This window comes from Podarcis raffonei, chromosome 5 (assembly GCF_027172205.1).
Source record: "Podarcis raffonei isolate rPodRaf1 chromosome 5, rPodRaf1.pri, whole genome shotgun sequence".
NCBI classification, from domain to species: Eukaryota; Metazoa; Chordata; class Lepidosauria; order Squamata; family Lacertidae; genus Podarcis; species Podarcis raffonei.
In genome coordinates this window covers 86611406-86626226 of record NC_070606.1, presented here as the reverse complement: position 1 = coordinate 86626226, position 14821 = coordinate 86611406, and the positions used below count along the sequence as shown (strand labels likewise).

At 45.6% G+C, this 14821-nt stretch overlaps 1 protein-coding gene across 1 annotated transcript; it reads right to left on the bottom strand.

Annotated features, from left to right (window-relative positions):
- Nucleotides 1-718: 718 nt before the first annotated feature.
- CLDN11 (claudin 11) lies at nucleotides 719-14041 on the bottom strand. Its single transcript, XM_053390537.1, has 3 exons — nucleotides 13642-14041; nucleotides 7292-7456; nucleotides 719-1865 (listed from the first exon to the last, which is right to left on the bottom strand). Exons 1-3 carry the CDS (start codon nucleotides 13865-13867, stop codon nucleotides 1633-1635), a joined length of 624 nt encoding a protein of 207 aa, XP_053246512.1. The 5' UTR covers nucleotides 13868-14041; the 3' UTR covers nucleotides 719-1632.
- Between the last annotated feature and the right edge of the window lie 780 nt (nucleotides 14042-14821).

The following is a 14821-nucleotide window of genomic DNA, read 5'->3' as shown; positions in this document are numbered from 1 at the left end:
CCAGTGCCAATGTGCCTATCTTAAACTCTGCATCTTACTTTATTTGATACAAGATATTACCGTTTTTGACATCAAATTGTTCCATTTTAAAGTTATGTTTTATCATGACTTTTTGTATTGGATCAGATTATTATAAGGTGTTCTTTGCTGCATATTTTGTTGCTGCAAACTGTCTTGTGTATAGTAATATAGAAAGGCGGTATACAAATTAAAAGTGAAATGAAATGAGATTTTTCAGCCGACTTGGGTGACATAAGTCATCTGCATCCTGTAGCGAACACTAAAATCAATGAGATTTGGTTACTTAACTGTGCACAAGGAAGATGGTATGAGTTTCAATTTATTATATAATTTAGCTATTAGAATTACAAATTCCAGAGAAGCAGTTATGCTCATTGCAGTAAAACCAGTAAAGAGCCACCTTAAAGACTAGCAAATTCACTGGAGCATTGGCTTTGATGGCTATCCCTCACTTGGTCAAATGTTCAAACTGGTCAGAATCTCAGGGTCCATTAAAACGTATGTCACACTAAATTTGCTAGTCTTTAAGGTGCCTTGGGATGCTCTTGTTTGTGTTATCATCATTATTCCTACACACACACACATATATATATATATATATATATGGCTATACAACACACACATTCAGATCTACTAGAAAGACGGAGTGAAAACAACACAGGGCAATAAGAGAGCCACAAGCACAAGGAGAAGAAAATAAACTAGTAATTTCAACATTTATTTCTGTGTATTTTACAGTATTTCACTTAAAGACCAAAGCATCATCAGTATTCATTGGATTTTTTCACAGAACTGGCAACTGATAGATTATAGTAATTTTTTAAGATAAGTTCCACTTCAATAGTGCATGTCAGAATACAAATTAATTGGAACAAAGTAAAAAATAAAAATAAACTACATTTAGCAACAAACCTGTACAAAAGAAGGGGAGGTTGCGGGGAGCAGCCCCACCGCATGTATTTTAAGGCTATGTACAACTGTTATTTACCTTGCAATTAGAAACTTTTCGCTTCATCTCCTTCATACTGATGCGTTTAGACAAAAACACTGTTACTAAAGTGATCAAATTCCTTGAAAACTTTTGCCGAGAAAGCAAAGAGATTACTCCCTAATCTCGTGAAAAAGAAAACATTTGTGCAGATGGGAAAGTACGGTGTCTTCCTCTCCCTTTCGTTGTAACTTTCCCCCAAAGGATGACCTTGGATCTGGGGGAGTTGGGAAAGGAAGTAGTTGGTCACTTTTTCTGAGAAAAAGACTGGCAATTCAAACAATCCAGCTGGGTATTTGTTAACTACCTTCCTAGACTGAGGGAGAAGGAGGAAAGAGGAGAAAACTTAATGTTTCAACAGTGAATATATAAGCCTTGGGCAGTGAGACTTTTATAAGGGCTGACCTCGTCATTTATTTATTTTTGCTACAGGTTTCTATTAAGGCAAACCGGTAGAGTTTATTGCTTAAGAAATATCACACTGTTTCTTTGAATCTTCTGCAAGGGATGTGGTCAACCTTTGCGCAAAGATGCAAGCAAGCGCAACACCTGGAGCACAAAGAAAACCCATCCACCCGTTTTGAAACATTTGGTGATAAAGGCGCAGGAAGTCTCAGGATCATTTATACATGGGCGCTTTTAGCATGGGTTGGGGAGCTGGATCCTGACCCATAGTAGAAACGGTTCTGGCCAAATGTTTCCGCGTCACCCGAGCAGCAGACAATGATGCAACCGCCAAAAAGGCAAAGAGCAGACCCAATCCAGCCCGTGTAAAGGGAATATCCAAAGCTCATGATCATGGTTTCACGGTGAGCACTCACGGGGAACCAAATCGTAGCCACAACGCCACACAGAGCTGGGGAAATATTTGGGGGGAAAGGAAAGAGAAAGATGGTCATTGTTCAGCAGAGAGCACAGAACATCATGCAAACATGTAATAATTTTAATCGTTCTTTTCTGTGATATCTGCGCTGAGATAGGGTTGCTTTCATTTATTTGCAAAAAATTATCTCCCGCCAACATTAAGGAAAGGGTCACAGAAATGTGCAGCACAAAATCAACAATAAAATTGCATCCGTGAAACAAACAGAAAATACATCACAAAACAGTAGATCAAATTAGTACACTAAAATAGGTGGATCACCCCTTGGAGAAAGATATGGGGTAACCCAAACTGTGCACAGTATTCCAAATATTAGATGTTCCTCATGTAGTGATTCAGGGATGGGAATGGTTTCCTTTTAAGTCTTCCAGGGCCTGGCCTAATACCTTCACTTCCTGTTTAAGCCACAGGAATCAAAGGCAATAAGACCCTCAAAAGATAATATGCATCTTAAAAACCACGCTTTTTAAGAGGGAAAGAAAACGGCTTCCACATCTGAGAATCATCAAACCGGGCAATACTTTTATTTCCTATGGAAGAGAGCGGCGCTGGATTTGGTCCCTGAGAAATCAGTCAAATAACAACAAAACTTTGGTACAGCTACATTTGTTCCAGAGACCACATCGAAAGATGTCTTGAGGCAGTGTCAAAGTGCTGAGGTTACACAACAGAGAGAGAGGGAGGGAATGGAGAAAAGAAAACAGGGACAAAAGTTCGGTTTAAAAGCAACAAACACACTATTTAGCCGGTGGGAGAATGTGACACAAAATGGCGGCGGCTATTACCATGTGAGAGTGGGTTGCATCAGGTAAGGGGACACCAGCCTTAGTGGGCCTTTGGGCACTTTTGCAAGTTGGAGGAACTGCTGTGAGCATCACAACAATTTTATCAGGTGGAGGAGCAGAAGAGCAGGCACCCAAACCCTCCAACATTTTCCCGATGGAAATAGGGACGTCCTAAGGAAAAACGGGACATTCCAGGATCAAATCAGAAACCCAGACGGCTTCTGTAAATCCAGGACTGTCCCTGGGAAACAGGGACATTTAGAGGGTCTGTTGTTGCCTAGATGGCCTAGGAGATGGTGCTGGGAAGGAAGCAGCAGCTGTGGTGCATGTTGGCACCAATGGCATGAAGAAATGTTGTCACGAGGTCCTGGAAGCATGAACTGGAGGGCAATGTGAGGCAGAACTGCTCTGCTGCATCCTGGCAGGTGCATCATTGTGTGGCTCACAGGAGGGAGAGGCTGCAGGGAGGTCAGCGCTGTGCAAACACAGGGCAGAGCCAACCAAGTGCTCTTGCCAGCATGTTTACACCACACCAACCTCCCCTCCCCCTTTCCCTCCTGGGAACCAGCAGCAAGCCCCCTGCTGCTGGGAAGCAAGCAAAGCAGCTCCATCCCATCCAGAAAGCCACTTTTGGCAACTGAGCTGCTGGCATGAGGGGTGGAAATGAACACACTAGTTCTCACTCACCTTGCTCACGTATAGGGTTTGCATGCCCTATACACCCCTTAAATCCGTTCTGGGTTTTCCCCAACACTTCAGAGCAGGATTTGGGGAGGACATGGGGCACACGGGAGAGGAGAGGGCAGTCCTATTGCACGAGTGGAGATCCTTGCACTGATCAGACATGCCTAGATATCTGTTCTCTAGATATTCTAGAACGTATTTTATTTCTCTGTTGTGGAAAGGCTTTTAATCTTCAAAACCCATTAAAGGTATCTTTTTCACATTCAAATTTCCCCCCAAAAAATGTGTCTGTTTGAGAAGAAAGCTTGTTGAACGCAAAGGAAAACCCCTACAAAAAAGCTTGCAGAAGAATTGCTGGAAGTGACTGGGGGTGACCAAAATGGTGGCTTCCAGATGTTGGGGACTACAACTCCCATCATCCTTGACAATGCTTGCTGGGGCTGATGGAAGCTGTAGTCCTATACGGCTTAGGATCCTTGTACCTACGGGACCGCCTCTCCTGGTATGTCCCACGGAGGACCTTATGGTCTTCAAACAAAAACATCCTGGAGGTCCCTGGCCACAGGGAGGTTAGGCTGGCCTCAACCAGAGCCAGGGCTTTTTCGGCTGTGGCTCCAATCTGGTGGAACGCTCTGTCACAAGAGGCTAGGGCCCTGAGGAATTTGACATCTTTCCGCATGGCCTGCAAGACAGAGCTGTTCCACCAGGCCTTTGGCTAAGGCACAGTCTGAACCCTTCCTTTGGTAATCCTCACAGAACTCTAGCCCAATGGTTGCCATTAATTTGATTTGAACTGATTTTATAATGAATTTATTTTAGAATGCTGTATTATTTTACTATTGTTAGCCGCTCTGAGCCCAGCTTCGGCTGGGGAGGGCAGGATATAAATAAAATATTATTAGTAGTAGTCCAAAATATCTGGGTGGTACCACATTGGTTACCCCCTGCCTTACTGCACATTTGTTTATGCCTCATTGCTGCCTTTGATCAATCATATTGTGGTTTTCCAAACCATTTAAAAAACATTCCACACTGCCTAAAGCACTTTGAAAATTCTTTTCTCTGTTTCCAGACTCATTTGGGATATTAAAACTCCAGTATGCTGTCAGATATGATGAGCAAACAGGGTTACAGGGGGCATTTTAAAAACCATCAAGCAGGATGGAAGGGTGGGCACCTCTGCTATGATTGTCAACCTCTGTTTTCAGCTGTCATTAAATCAGCTGGAAGATCAGAGCTTGCTATTTTCCTGGCAAGCTGCCAACAGCTATTCTGCGTTGCCTGCTGTCTTCTGCTGTGGCCTGGAGCAGATGCACTGCTGCCGGATCTCCCAACCGTGGTTAGGAGGCTGCCACTATCTAAATATTTAATATGCTGTGCTCTTTGCCATTCGCACAGCAGCCAGCATGGCTTAAAACAAAAGTAGAAGCACACAGTCACATAGGAACCAAGGAACCTGCCTTGCACTGTTAAGACCATGAGTCCATTTAGCTCAGTACAAGCAATGACTAATTGATGCCTCATTGGATCATAGAACTGTTGAGTTGGAAGGGTTCCCCAGGGTCATCTAGTCCAACCCCCTGCAATGCAGGAATCTCAACTAGTTCGTCTGTGCATGAGGGATGGCCATCCAGCCTTTGCTTTAAAACCTCCAAGGAAGGACAGTCCACCACCTCAAAGCAGTTTACAAAAAGATAAAGCAATGAAATCCAAGAAAAAATTACAATACTTAAAGATATACCAAAAATTAAAATACTGAAAAATTAAAATTCCCACCAGCATTTCTAAGCCTCTGGGTAGGCTTGCCTAAACAAGAATGTTTTTAAGCAGACACAGAAAAGAATACAGTGAAGTTGCCTGCTTGCTATCAATAGGCAGGGATATGCAGACATTGAGAATGCATAGTACCTATTGGCTTAAGAGACAACTATATCATGGAATTGCAAAGTTGGAAGGAACCACATGGGTTATCTAGTCCAGGAATTTTTTCCCTCAGCAGGAGGAAGGAGGTGGAAAAAGCATGGCAATAGGACCTTTCGAACATAGGCTTTCCTGCATGCTTGCTTGCTTGCTTGCTTGTTTGCTTGTTTAAGTATTTGTTTGTGAAAGAAAATTGGGGGGGGCAAATAACATTTAGGGGGCAGCCCCCCATTAACTATGGGCCTGCCAAGCCCTGTTTATTTCTGATGTTCTCCTCAATCTGCGTTGCACTTTGCACTACCCTAGGTCCATCTCTCCAAGACACAGCAAGAAACCAGTCCACCAGTTTTTGCCTGACAATTCCTACCACTCTTTAGGCTTTATTGCCTACATGGTGTGGCTTGCAGACAACTCGAAGCCTCTACTGCAGCTGGACACGTCTCCGCTTAGCCTCTCTGGTGTGTTGGGGGGAACCGCACAGAGCGCCTGCTATAAATAAGGCATGATGTCAGCTCTGGCTGCCACAGGGAGAGAGCCGACCTCAGGGCAGGACGGCACAAAGAGGCAACTCTCTCCTCAGCCGCCTCCCACCTCCCCCTCAGCTAAACAAGCGGATGAAAACAAGACACCGAGGCCTGTTGTTAAGAGATGAGGAGGCCTTGAGAATATGCAGGTGCTGGAGAAGACTGTGGAGCTCATTGTTATCAGGGTGATACTGACTGGGTCTTCCACCCCACTGGAAGGGGGGGAAACATAGACTGGACTGAGAGATGCTCCAAGTCACTGCCAGGGGAGCACCCCACACTGAGCAGAGCTGTGGAGGGCACACAGGGACAAGTCTCCCTCTCCAGGGTTTTATAGCAGCAAGGTCCACAGCTGTGAACCAGGCCTTTGCACTCTGTTTGCAAAATGTTAGCTGCTCCTGGGATAGGGCAGGGGAATAGTAATAAGCCTTCCTGCAGCCTCCCCCAATCTGCTGTCATCAAGATGTGGGCTACAATAGGGTTGAGAAGTCAGGAGTATCTCAGACCCTGAGATTTCAAGGCCCCAAAGTGAGATTTGGGAGCAGCCCCTGGTGATATTCCTCTGATTTCCCTCCCATCACTGAGCCCTGGAGATGGAGGTTAATTGGGGAGCAGAGGCGTAGGAAGGTCAGGTGGTACCCCAGTGCAGAAAATTTCTTGTCACCCCCCCCACACATTGTTTGTTTTTGTTTTTTGCCTGCAAAAATGGTTTTACGTTATTTCATATTTTCTTACAAAGGAATGTGGATTCTGGGCCTCTGATAACAAGTAGGCGACTATGGACAGGGAGCAAGGAGGGCAGGACCCTCCCTCCCTTTAGAGAAGCCTTTCTCAACTTGTGGGTGCCCAGATGTTGTTGAACTACAACTCCCATCACCCCTAGCTAGCAAGGGCCAGAGCTCAGGGATGATGGGAGTTGTAGTCCAACAACCTCTGGGGACCCACAGGTTGAGAACTGCTGCTTTAGAGAGTCTATGCAATAATTTGAGGCTGGCTTCAGCCAGGCTGAAGCTTGCAAGCTGCACATGTAGTCTTCTCAACAAACAAACAAATTTAAGGCACTTTCTTCCACCTGGAGATTCAGGCCCTTCTTCTGCCACCTGGAAGACTGCAGGTCAGTCCTGCAGGTCTGGCAACCCCAGACTACAAATCCCATCAGCCCCAGCTAGCGTGGATAGTGCTCAGTGATTATGGAAACTGTAGTCCAGCAACATCTGGAGAGCACTGGCTTAGGGGAGGCTGCCTTAGTGTGTACTGTTTTGCAGCCTCCGTTTTTTAAAAAATGGACCCTCTAGGTCATTCTGAGAGCCTGCATTCTCTAATGTTTACAAAGTCCTTATCTTTCTCCCCAGGTTCTTACAAACTCAGGCTTTCCTTTAGGATACCTTGAAATACTACTGCATCCCCCAGTTGGAAAACGTGGCCTTTTGCAGATTAGGTTGGCGTCACTGGCAAGTGAATGAGCCAGGCTGTGCCCATATCTTACCCAAGAGTATTAGCAGGATTCCTCCCAGCTGGGAGCGCCGGTACTTGGCCACGCCAGGTTCGTTGCCCATCCGGATGCAAGGCAGGACAGTCACCAGAAGGAACACAGCTGGCAGTCCCAAAACAGAGGCTGCAATCATCAGAGCCCGACATGCCTGGACGTACCCTGCCAGAAGGAAAAAGCGTTCAGAACTCAGGTGCCTCCTACAAGATGCAGTAAGGTATATTCATACAGGAGATCTGAAAACCTGGAGACAGTTCAGATGCCTTATCCAGACGGCTATCCGTTTACACAGAGGAATGCATGCACGCCCCTTCCTCTCATCCTTGCCCTTTGAGTAATGGGCATGTGTCCTCCTTTGCAGAGCACAGCCCTCTAGTTGAAGGACTCCTGTTTGAAGGGCTGATCAGTTCAAGTATGGTTTGAAGGTTTAGGCTGCACACATGCTGTTCATTTAAAGGGCATAACTCCCCCTACAAAAGAATCCTGGGAACTGTAGTTTGTTGAGGGTGCTGGGAATTGTAGCTCCGTGAGGGGTAAGCTGCAGTTACCAGGATTTGGGAGGGGGGATCTCACACGCTTTAAATGATTGCTTCACACGAAGCTAAAAAACCCTCAGAAGGGCAAGTAGGGGCCTTGAAGTTGTCCATCAGCAAATAGCATCTGGATTTAGGCATCTGCTCCACCACTATAATGAGGTGCATTGCGTTTCAATTTATGACAATTATTTATTAATGTGAATCTGTGTGTCTAAGTTGCATATGCAAATTTTATGCAAATCTGCTGCGCTCTTTTCTTGGTGATGCACGAGGGGCCTCAAAAAAAAAAAAGCTGGTGTGTGTGTGTAATATTCTGCTTCTGAAGCAAACGAAACAACAAGCTCTCCACAGGTGTGTCCACGAGAAAACAAAGACTGGAATTTTGACTTTTCAAACTCTCCTAAGAGTATTTCGAGACAATTCGCTTTCTGCACAGCAGAAGTGCAACTGTTACTCATGACCTGCAAGAGATCCAAAGCCTGGGCTGCGTGTATCCAGACATTCTACTGCAGCGATGCTACATTTTCCCAGCACTCAAGCCACAATGGCTACATACAATATATTTACGGTAAAGCGCGCGCGCACACACACAAACACAATCAGGCTTCTTCAACCTCAGCCCTCCAGATGTTTTGAGACTACAATTCCTATCATCCCTGACCACTGGTCCTGCTAGCTAGGGATCATGGGAGTTGTAGGCCAAAAACATCTGGAGGGCCGAGGTTGAGGAAGCCTGCTCTGAATCCTGGGAACTGTAGCTTCATCCCCACACAGTTACAATTCCCAGCACCCTTAGCAAACTACAGTTCCTAGGATATGTGAGGGAGGATTCTTTAAATGCCTGGTGTGTATGGAGCCAGTATTATTTTTACTCTGAAAATGTTGTCTCCACTAGCATGAGAGCACTATAGAGAGAGAGAGAGACTGGGGACAAGGGGACTTGGCTTTTATTTACCTATTCCAATTTCATCAAAAGGGGATGGGTAACAACATGTAAAACAGATAAGCCAAACTATTACTCTTAATAATTTAATGAGGAAAACTTACACACCTATCTGTATAATGCAAATACAGTGGTACCTCAGGTTACAGATGCTTCAGGTTACAGACGCTTCAGGTTACAGACTCCTCTAACCCAGAAATAGTACCTCAGGTTAAGAACTTTGCTTCAGGATGAGAACAGAAATCGGGCGGTGGTGGCTCGGCAGCAGCAGGAGGCCCCATTAGCTAAAGTGGTACTTCAGGTTAAGAACAGTTTCAGGTTAAGAACAGACCTCCAAACGAATTAAGCTCTTAACCCGAGGTACCACTGTAGGTCAAACGATCTCATCACTCAAAGGTCTGGAATAAGGGTAGGCAACCTAAGGCCTGTGGACAGCCCGGGAATCAGTGTGTTTTTACATGAGTAGAATGTGTCCTTTTATTTAAAATGCATCTCTGGGTTATTTGTGGGGCATAGAAATTTGTTCCATTTATATTTTTTTTTCAAAATATAGTCCGGCCCACCACATTGTCTGAGGGATGGTGGACCAAAACTGAGGTATCATTGCCAATAAGACCCTCCTGCAAACCACAGAATATCACCCAGCAGGGCTGTCCCTACCATTAGGCAGAGTGAGGTAGCTGCCTCAGCCAGCAGATTTTGGATGTCATGAAAGGGCAGTGAAAATGTAATTTGTTATTGTTGTATTTTTACGTCCAAGGCACTTGCAGAGGCACTTGTGGGATTTTCTGCCTCAGATATATAAAAAAACACACATCTTGGATGCTAAGGCAACGAAATGCACTGGCCCTGCCACTCAGTGGTGATATTACTAATAGGACCCCTTCAGATGATCTCAGAGCCCAGGCAAAACAGAATGGGGTGAGGGGTTTGTTAACTACAGTGCTTCTTCAGGTAGATGAGTTCTAAGCTGGTGAGGCCTGTGTAAGTCAAACCTAAAACTCAAATTCTCAAACCTAAAACTCTGAATTGGACTTGGTGATAAATAGGCAGCAAGTAGATTATTATTTTTTTAGGACTAATGTAAAGCTCTGGCTGCTGTATTTTGCACCAGTGGTAGCCTCCATATTGTCTTCATGGGTAGCACCGTGTCAAACAAATTATAGTAGTCCAAACAAAAAGTTACTTGACTGTGAAAGGGGGAGGCCGTATCCAGGAACAGCTATAGCTGGAGAAACAGCTAAAGTATGCATGAGTATGCTCTTGAAATTAAAAATTCTGGAGCCTGAATGAAGTCTAGGCCAGAACAGATGCAGTGAGAACGGCTAGAGGAAAACCTGGTATTTTGAAAGGAAAGCCCTTCTGGATCAGAGCAAAGTTCCATCTAGTCCAACATTCTGTATCCTACAGTGGCCAAGCAGATTCATCTGAGAGGTCCACAAGTAGCATTGTGAAGGCATAATACCAGAACCCAGAGCTATCCAATGAAGCTGAATGTTGGAAGAATCAGGATAGACAAAACAAACTACTTCTCAGAACTGGGCCAGCCATGAGGCAAGGTGAGGCAACCGCCTCAGGCAGCAGATCCAAGAAATCCATTCCCCCTGCCAACCCCCACCCACTCCTCCCTGGCCTCCTTCTACTCCCCTACCACTGCGAAGAGGCAGCTGTGTGTGTGTGTGTGTGTGTGTGTGTGTGTGGTTGTGGTGAGGACTGCAGAAGAAGAGAAAGTGAAGGGGGAGCGCCATTTTCTTTTTTTCCTTCAACCAGCAAAATGTCCTGGCTTGACCCTGGTACCTCTTCACAAGATGTGGTGGTGGCCACAGACCTGGATAGCTTTAAAAGGAGCTTAGAAAAAATTGTGGAGGATAAGGCCATTAATGGTTGCTGGGAATCACAAGTGGGGAGAGTGTTGTTGTGGTCATCCCACGGGCATCTGGTTGGCCACTGTGAGAACAGAATTCTGGCCCAGATGGGCCTTTGGTCTGATCCACTGCTACAGCAATGTTGTCAATGAAGGCCAACAACTGCCTTTAAAAAAAAGAAAAGAAAGCAAAAAGCATTTATATTAGGCGTTATTAAAAAAAAAAATCACAGAGAAGATGCTTAAGGACATAAGAAGAGCCTGCTAGATCAGTCCACTGACCAATCAAGCCTGTTCTCACAGCAGCCAATCAGCTCCCTATGGGAAGCAAGCATAAAACCACAAGGCCCAGAACAGAGCTTTCCAAACTTTTCATGCTGGTGACACACCTTTTTGGACATGTCTCATTTCACGACACAGTAATCCAGTTTTACTAGGAAACTGGAGGTTCAACTAAACCCTTTCCAGCCCCGGGAGGAGCATGGGGAACATTCGTGTGACACACCGTAGCCAGACACACAGTTTGGAAAGCAACAAAGGACAGTGCAACAGGAGGCATCCTTTGACCCATGGTCTTCTGATTCATCATGGACCACACTTCCTCTGCTGACATTTACACTGGGTGAACGTTAAGCAGTCAACCTGTGTGCCCTATCGTGTAAGCAAACTAGAGACTGGCAAAGAGGAACACTGAGTGTGCAAGGAGCCTCTGTACACAACTTAAATGATGCTGCGATGCTGGTCATGAGAGCAATGTGGGATTCCCAGCTTCAGGGGCACTCTAAGTGCCAATTGCTAGGAAACAACAGCAGGAGAGGGCTAAGGCATTCATAGACTGCTTGTGAGCTTCCCAGAGCCATCTTCATACCTACTGGGAAACACATGAAGCCAGACCATTGATTAGACCCAGAAGCAGTCTTCTTATATTCTTTCGAACACTCCACTAGCATGCAAGCATTGCAAGGAACCTTTAACACAGTGATGATCTGCATGAGTCCCTGCACAGATAGGCTCCTCATATTGTATTCTAGGCCTACAAGTTGCCCACCCATGAGAGCTTACAGCATGCAGGGGGTAACAGTGTGAAACCAAAAGGTCTCTGATTCAAACCTCCCCTCGTCTTTGAGCTTATAGTAGGTGGCTCATGCTCATCACACTAATCCTATCCATTATCAGCACAGCAAAAAAAGTATGATTATAAGAAAAGGCCTTCTGGATCAGACCAAAGGCTGGCCGTGTCCAGCATCCTATTTCACAGTGGCCAGTCCAATGCCCCCTGGAAACCAAGAAGCAGGCCTCTCCCATTGTTGCTCCCCGTAAGCTCATATTCTTCAGAGCATTGTGCCTCTGAACTTTAAGATTGCATATCAGCCTTAAGACAGGTAGTCAGTCAGCAGCAAGCAGACTTATACTGAATTAGACCACTGGTCTAGCTAGCTCAGGGACGTGGGTGGCGCTGTGGGTTAAACCACAGAGCCTAGGACTTGCCGATCAGAAGGTTGGCAGTTCGAATCCCCGCAACGGGGTGAGCTCCCGTTGCTCAGTCCCTGCTCCTGCCAACCTAGCAGTTCGAAAGCACATCAAAGTGCAAGTAGATAAATAGGTACCGCTCCAGCGGGAAGGTAAATGGCGTTTCCGTGTGCTGCTCTGGTTCGCCAGAAGCGGCTTAGTCATGCTGGCCACATGACCCGGAAGCTGTACACCCAGCTCCCTCGGCCAATAAAGCAAGATGAGCGCTGCAACCCCAGAGTCGGTCACAACTGGACCTAATGGTCAGGGGTCCCTTTACCTTTACTAGCTAGCTCAGTATTGCCTCAGTGACAGTAGCTCCCAGTGTATCAACCAGGGATTTCTCCAAGCTTTGCCTGGAGATGCTAGGGATTAGATTTGAGGCCTTCTGCATGCAAAACAGATGTTCTGTCCTGAACGAACCCCTTTGGTGGAAGCCTTGTACAAGGGCTTCATTTTGCACAATTGAACCTGGGACGTTTTGTGTACGCGGCATGTTCTCTCACTGATCCACCACAACCCTTCTCTAACCCTTTGTGAATTTTGTCTGATCTCCTCTTAAAGATTCCTAAGCTTGCAACCGTCACCACCACCTTGTGGCTGCAAGTTGCATAAATGCATTGCGAGCTGTGTGAAGAAGCAGCCCTCTCCTTTGTCTCTCCTACCAATCGGTTTAAGAAAGAATGTCAAAGCAGCATGCACGTAAATATAACAAAAAAGAGCAAAACCAGTATTTGCTCATCTGCAGACATTTAAATATCTTCTACCATCGTAATAGCACAGAGCGCAAGCTCAGAAGCCCTCAGTTTGAATTCAACCATCCATACCCACTAAATTAAACCTGGAGAGGCCCCTATCAGCATCCAGATGTGAGGAACCTTATTTGATCATTACTCCCACTGAATTCAGTGGAATTTAAAGCATATTTGTGTATACTTGGGACTGAACTGTAAGAACCAGGGTGGGGTTTGGTGGTAAAAGAATATGCTGATCCATCTTTCGTCTGTGGAGTTTCCAAGATTTCCCACTTCTGCAAAATAATAACCGTCTGCTTGCCTGAGCATGCACAGAGTGCATTTCCCTAACCACAACATACAAGGTTAAAGACCAGTGCTGCCTGGTCAAACTTTCAGCAAAAGCTGAACCCAAGCAACACTCTCTTTTTTTAAAAAAGCTAATAATTTCTTAGCCAGATTTTGCACTTACCAAAGTCAATATACCTGCACATACTTCCCCCATTTCGTAGAACTTAACTTTCTTAACTTCCCTGAATGCTTAACTTTCTCCTCCCATCCTCCTTCCCTCCAGTCCCTGTTATTTTCCCAGCAGTGGATTGTAAGATCCTTGGGACAGAGACTTTTCGATTTTTTTGCTTGTTACTCTGTAAAAGCACCTTGCACATGAATGCAACCAAATAGCCATCGGAGCCTCACTGTTGATTTCAATCTGCCCTAAAGTCCCAAGCAGCCCTTGGGAGTTTTTGGATAGCCCATACCTGGCAATATGAGGATGTCCACCAGCGGCTTGCAGTGATAGAGGCCCGTTGCCATGACACAGTCTGCCCACAGCCCTTTGGACCCCAGCTCATCCATCTTCCTGCAGGTGGTGATGGTATAGCCGCAAGTCACGACCCAGTCATTGGTGGAGGTTGCCACAATCAAGCTAATCCAGCCGACAAAGCTAGCCACAAATCCCGTGAGGTGCAAGCAGGTGGCAACCATGATTCTCCTCCGGGCCGGGGAGCCAGGCAACCCAGCAGCTTAAGAGAATAAGGTGGCTGAGGGTTGCTGCAAGAGTCAAAGAAGCGTAGAGGCTGAGGAGCAACAAGTGGCAGGGTCTGCCTTTGAGCTGTCAGCAGAGAGGACTGGAGGCTGATGTGATGATGGGCTGGAGGATACAAAGATGCCTCACATCAGTTAGTTCGGCCTCTGGGAGGAGCCCACTCCCACACAGCTTAATGGGAGGTGTCATGCAAAATGCCAAGGGTGTGTTTCATCTCCCTCCCCGCTTCTTTTCTTTAAAAAAAAAAAATCTCTCCAACTAAACAATGGGAGAAGTTAGCCTACTGAACTAAAAAAAAAAAAGCCAGAAGGAAGAAGCTACAACACAGATAGGGGCTCAGGCCTTCCATGTGACACTGAAGAGCCTTCGATGTCTGTACTGAATTTGAAATGATTTTTGCACAGGAAAGTGTTTGTACTTGTTATATATGAAATTTTGTACGGGGAGCTTGCTGATTGTGTGTATGAAATGGCTTTGAGATATTTTATGGGAAATGATTCATAAACGGAGTTAAATAAATGCAAAACTCCATCCACTGCAGCGTGAGGACAGATTTTGCAAAGCTCTTTTAGCTCTGTCCCAGAATGAGAGGCAGTGATTTATTTTTTTCTAGAGAGAAAGTTGCAAGACCAGGAAGATCCCATGAATGGCAGTGGCCCAATTGCAAGGGGCGTGGGCCTCGGCAGATGCCCAACAAGGCCTACTATGGATGATATTGATCATTCTTTCATTCCACAGTTTTAAATGCATTTCTCCATCAGTCTCCTGACCACAAAAAGTCTGTTGTTGTTTTTCCAAGTGGATTTGTCACAGGGGAGCAACAGTGTTTTAATCCACTTTACGTGTGCAGCCTAAATTCCTCAGTATGTACCTGTATCACTCCTGCAAAACAC

Excerpts from the sequence above, each read along its gene's own strand:
- CLDN11 (XM_053390537.1), bottom strand. The coding sequence starts at position 13,867 with ATGGTTGCCACCTGCTTGCACCTCACGGGATTTGTGGCTAGCTTTGTC. Across the intron at positions 7,457-13,641 it reads GGACATCCTCATATTGCCAG|GGTACGTCCAGGCATGTCGG; the intron begins GTATGGGCTATC and ends TCCTTCTGGCAG. Across the intron at positions 1,866-7,291 it reads AATCCTGCTAATACTCTTGG|CTCTGTGTGGCGTTGTGGCT; the intron begins GTAAGATATGGG and ends ATATTTCCCCAG.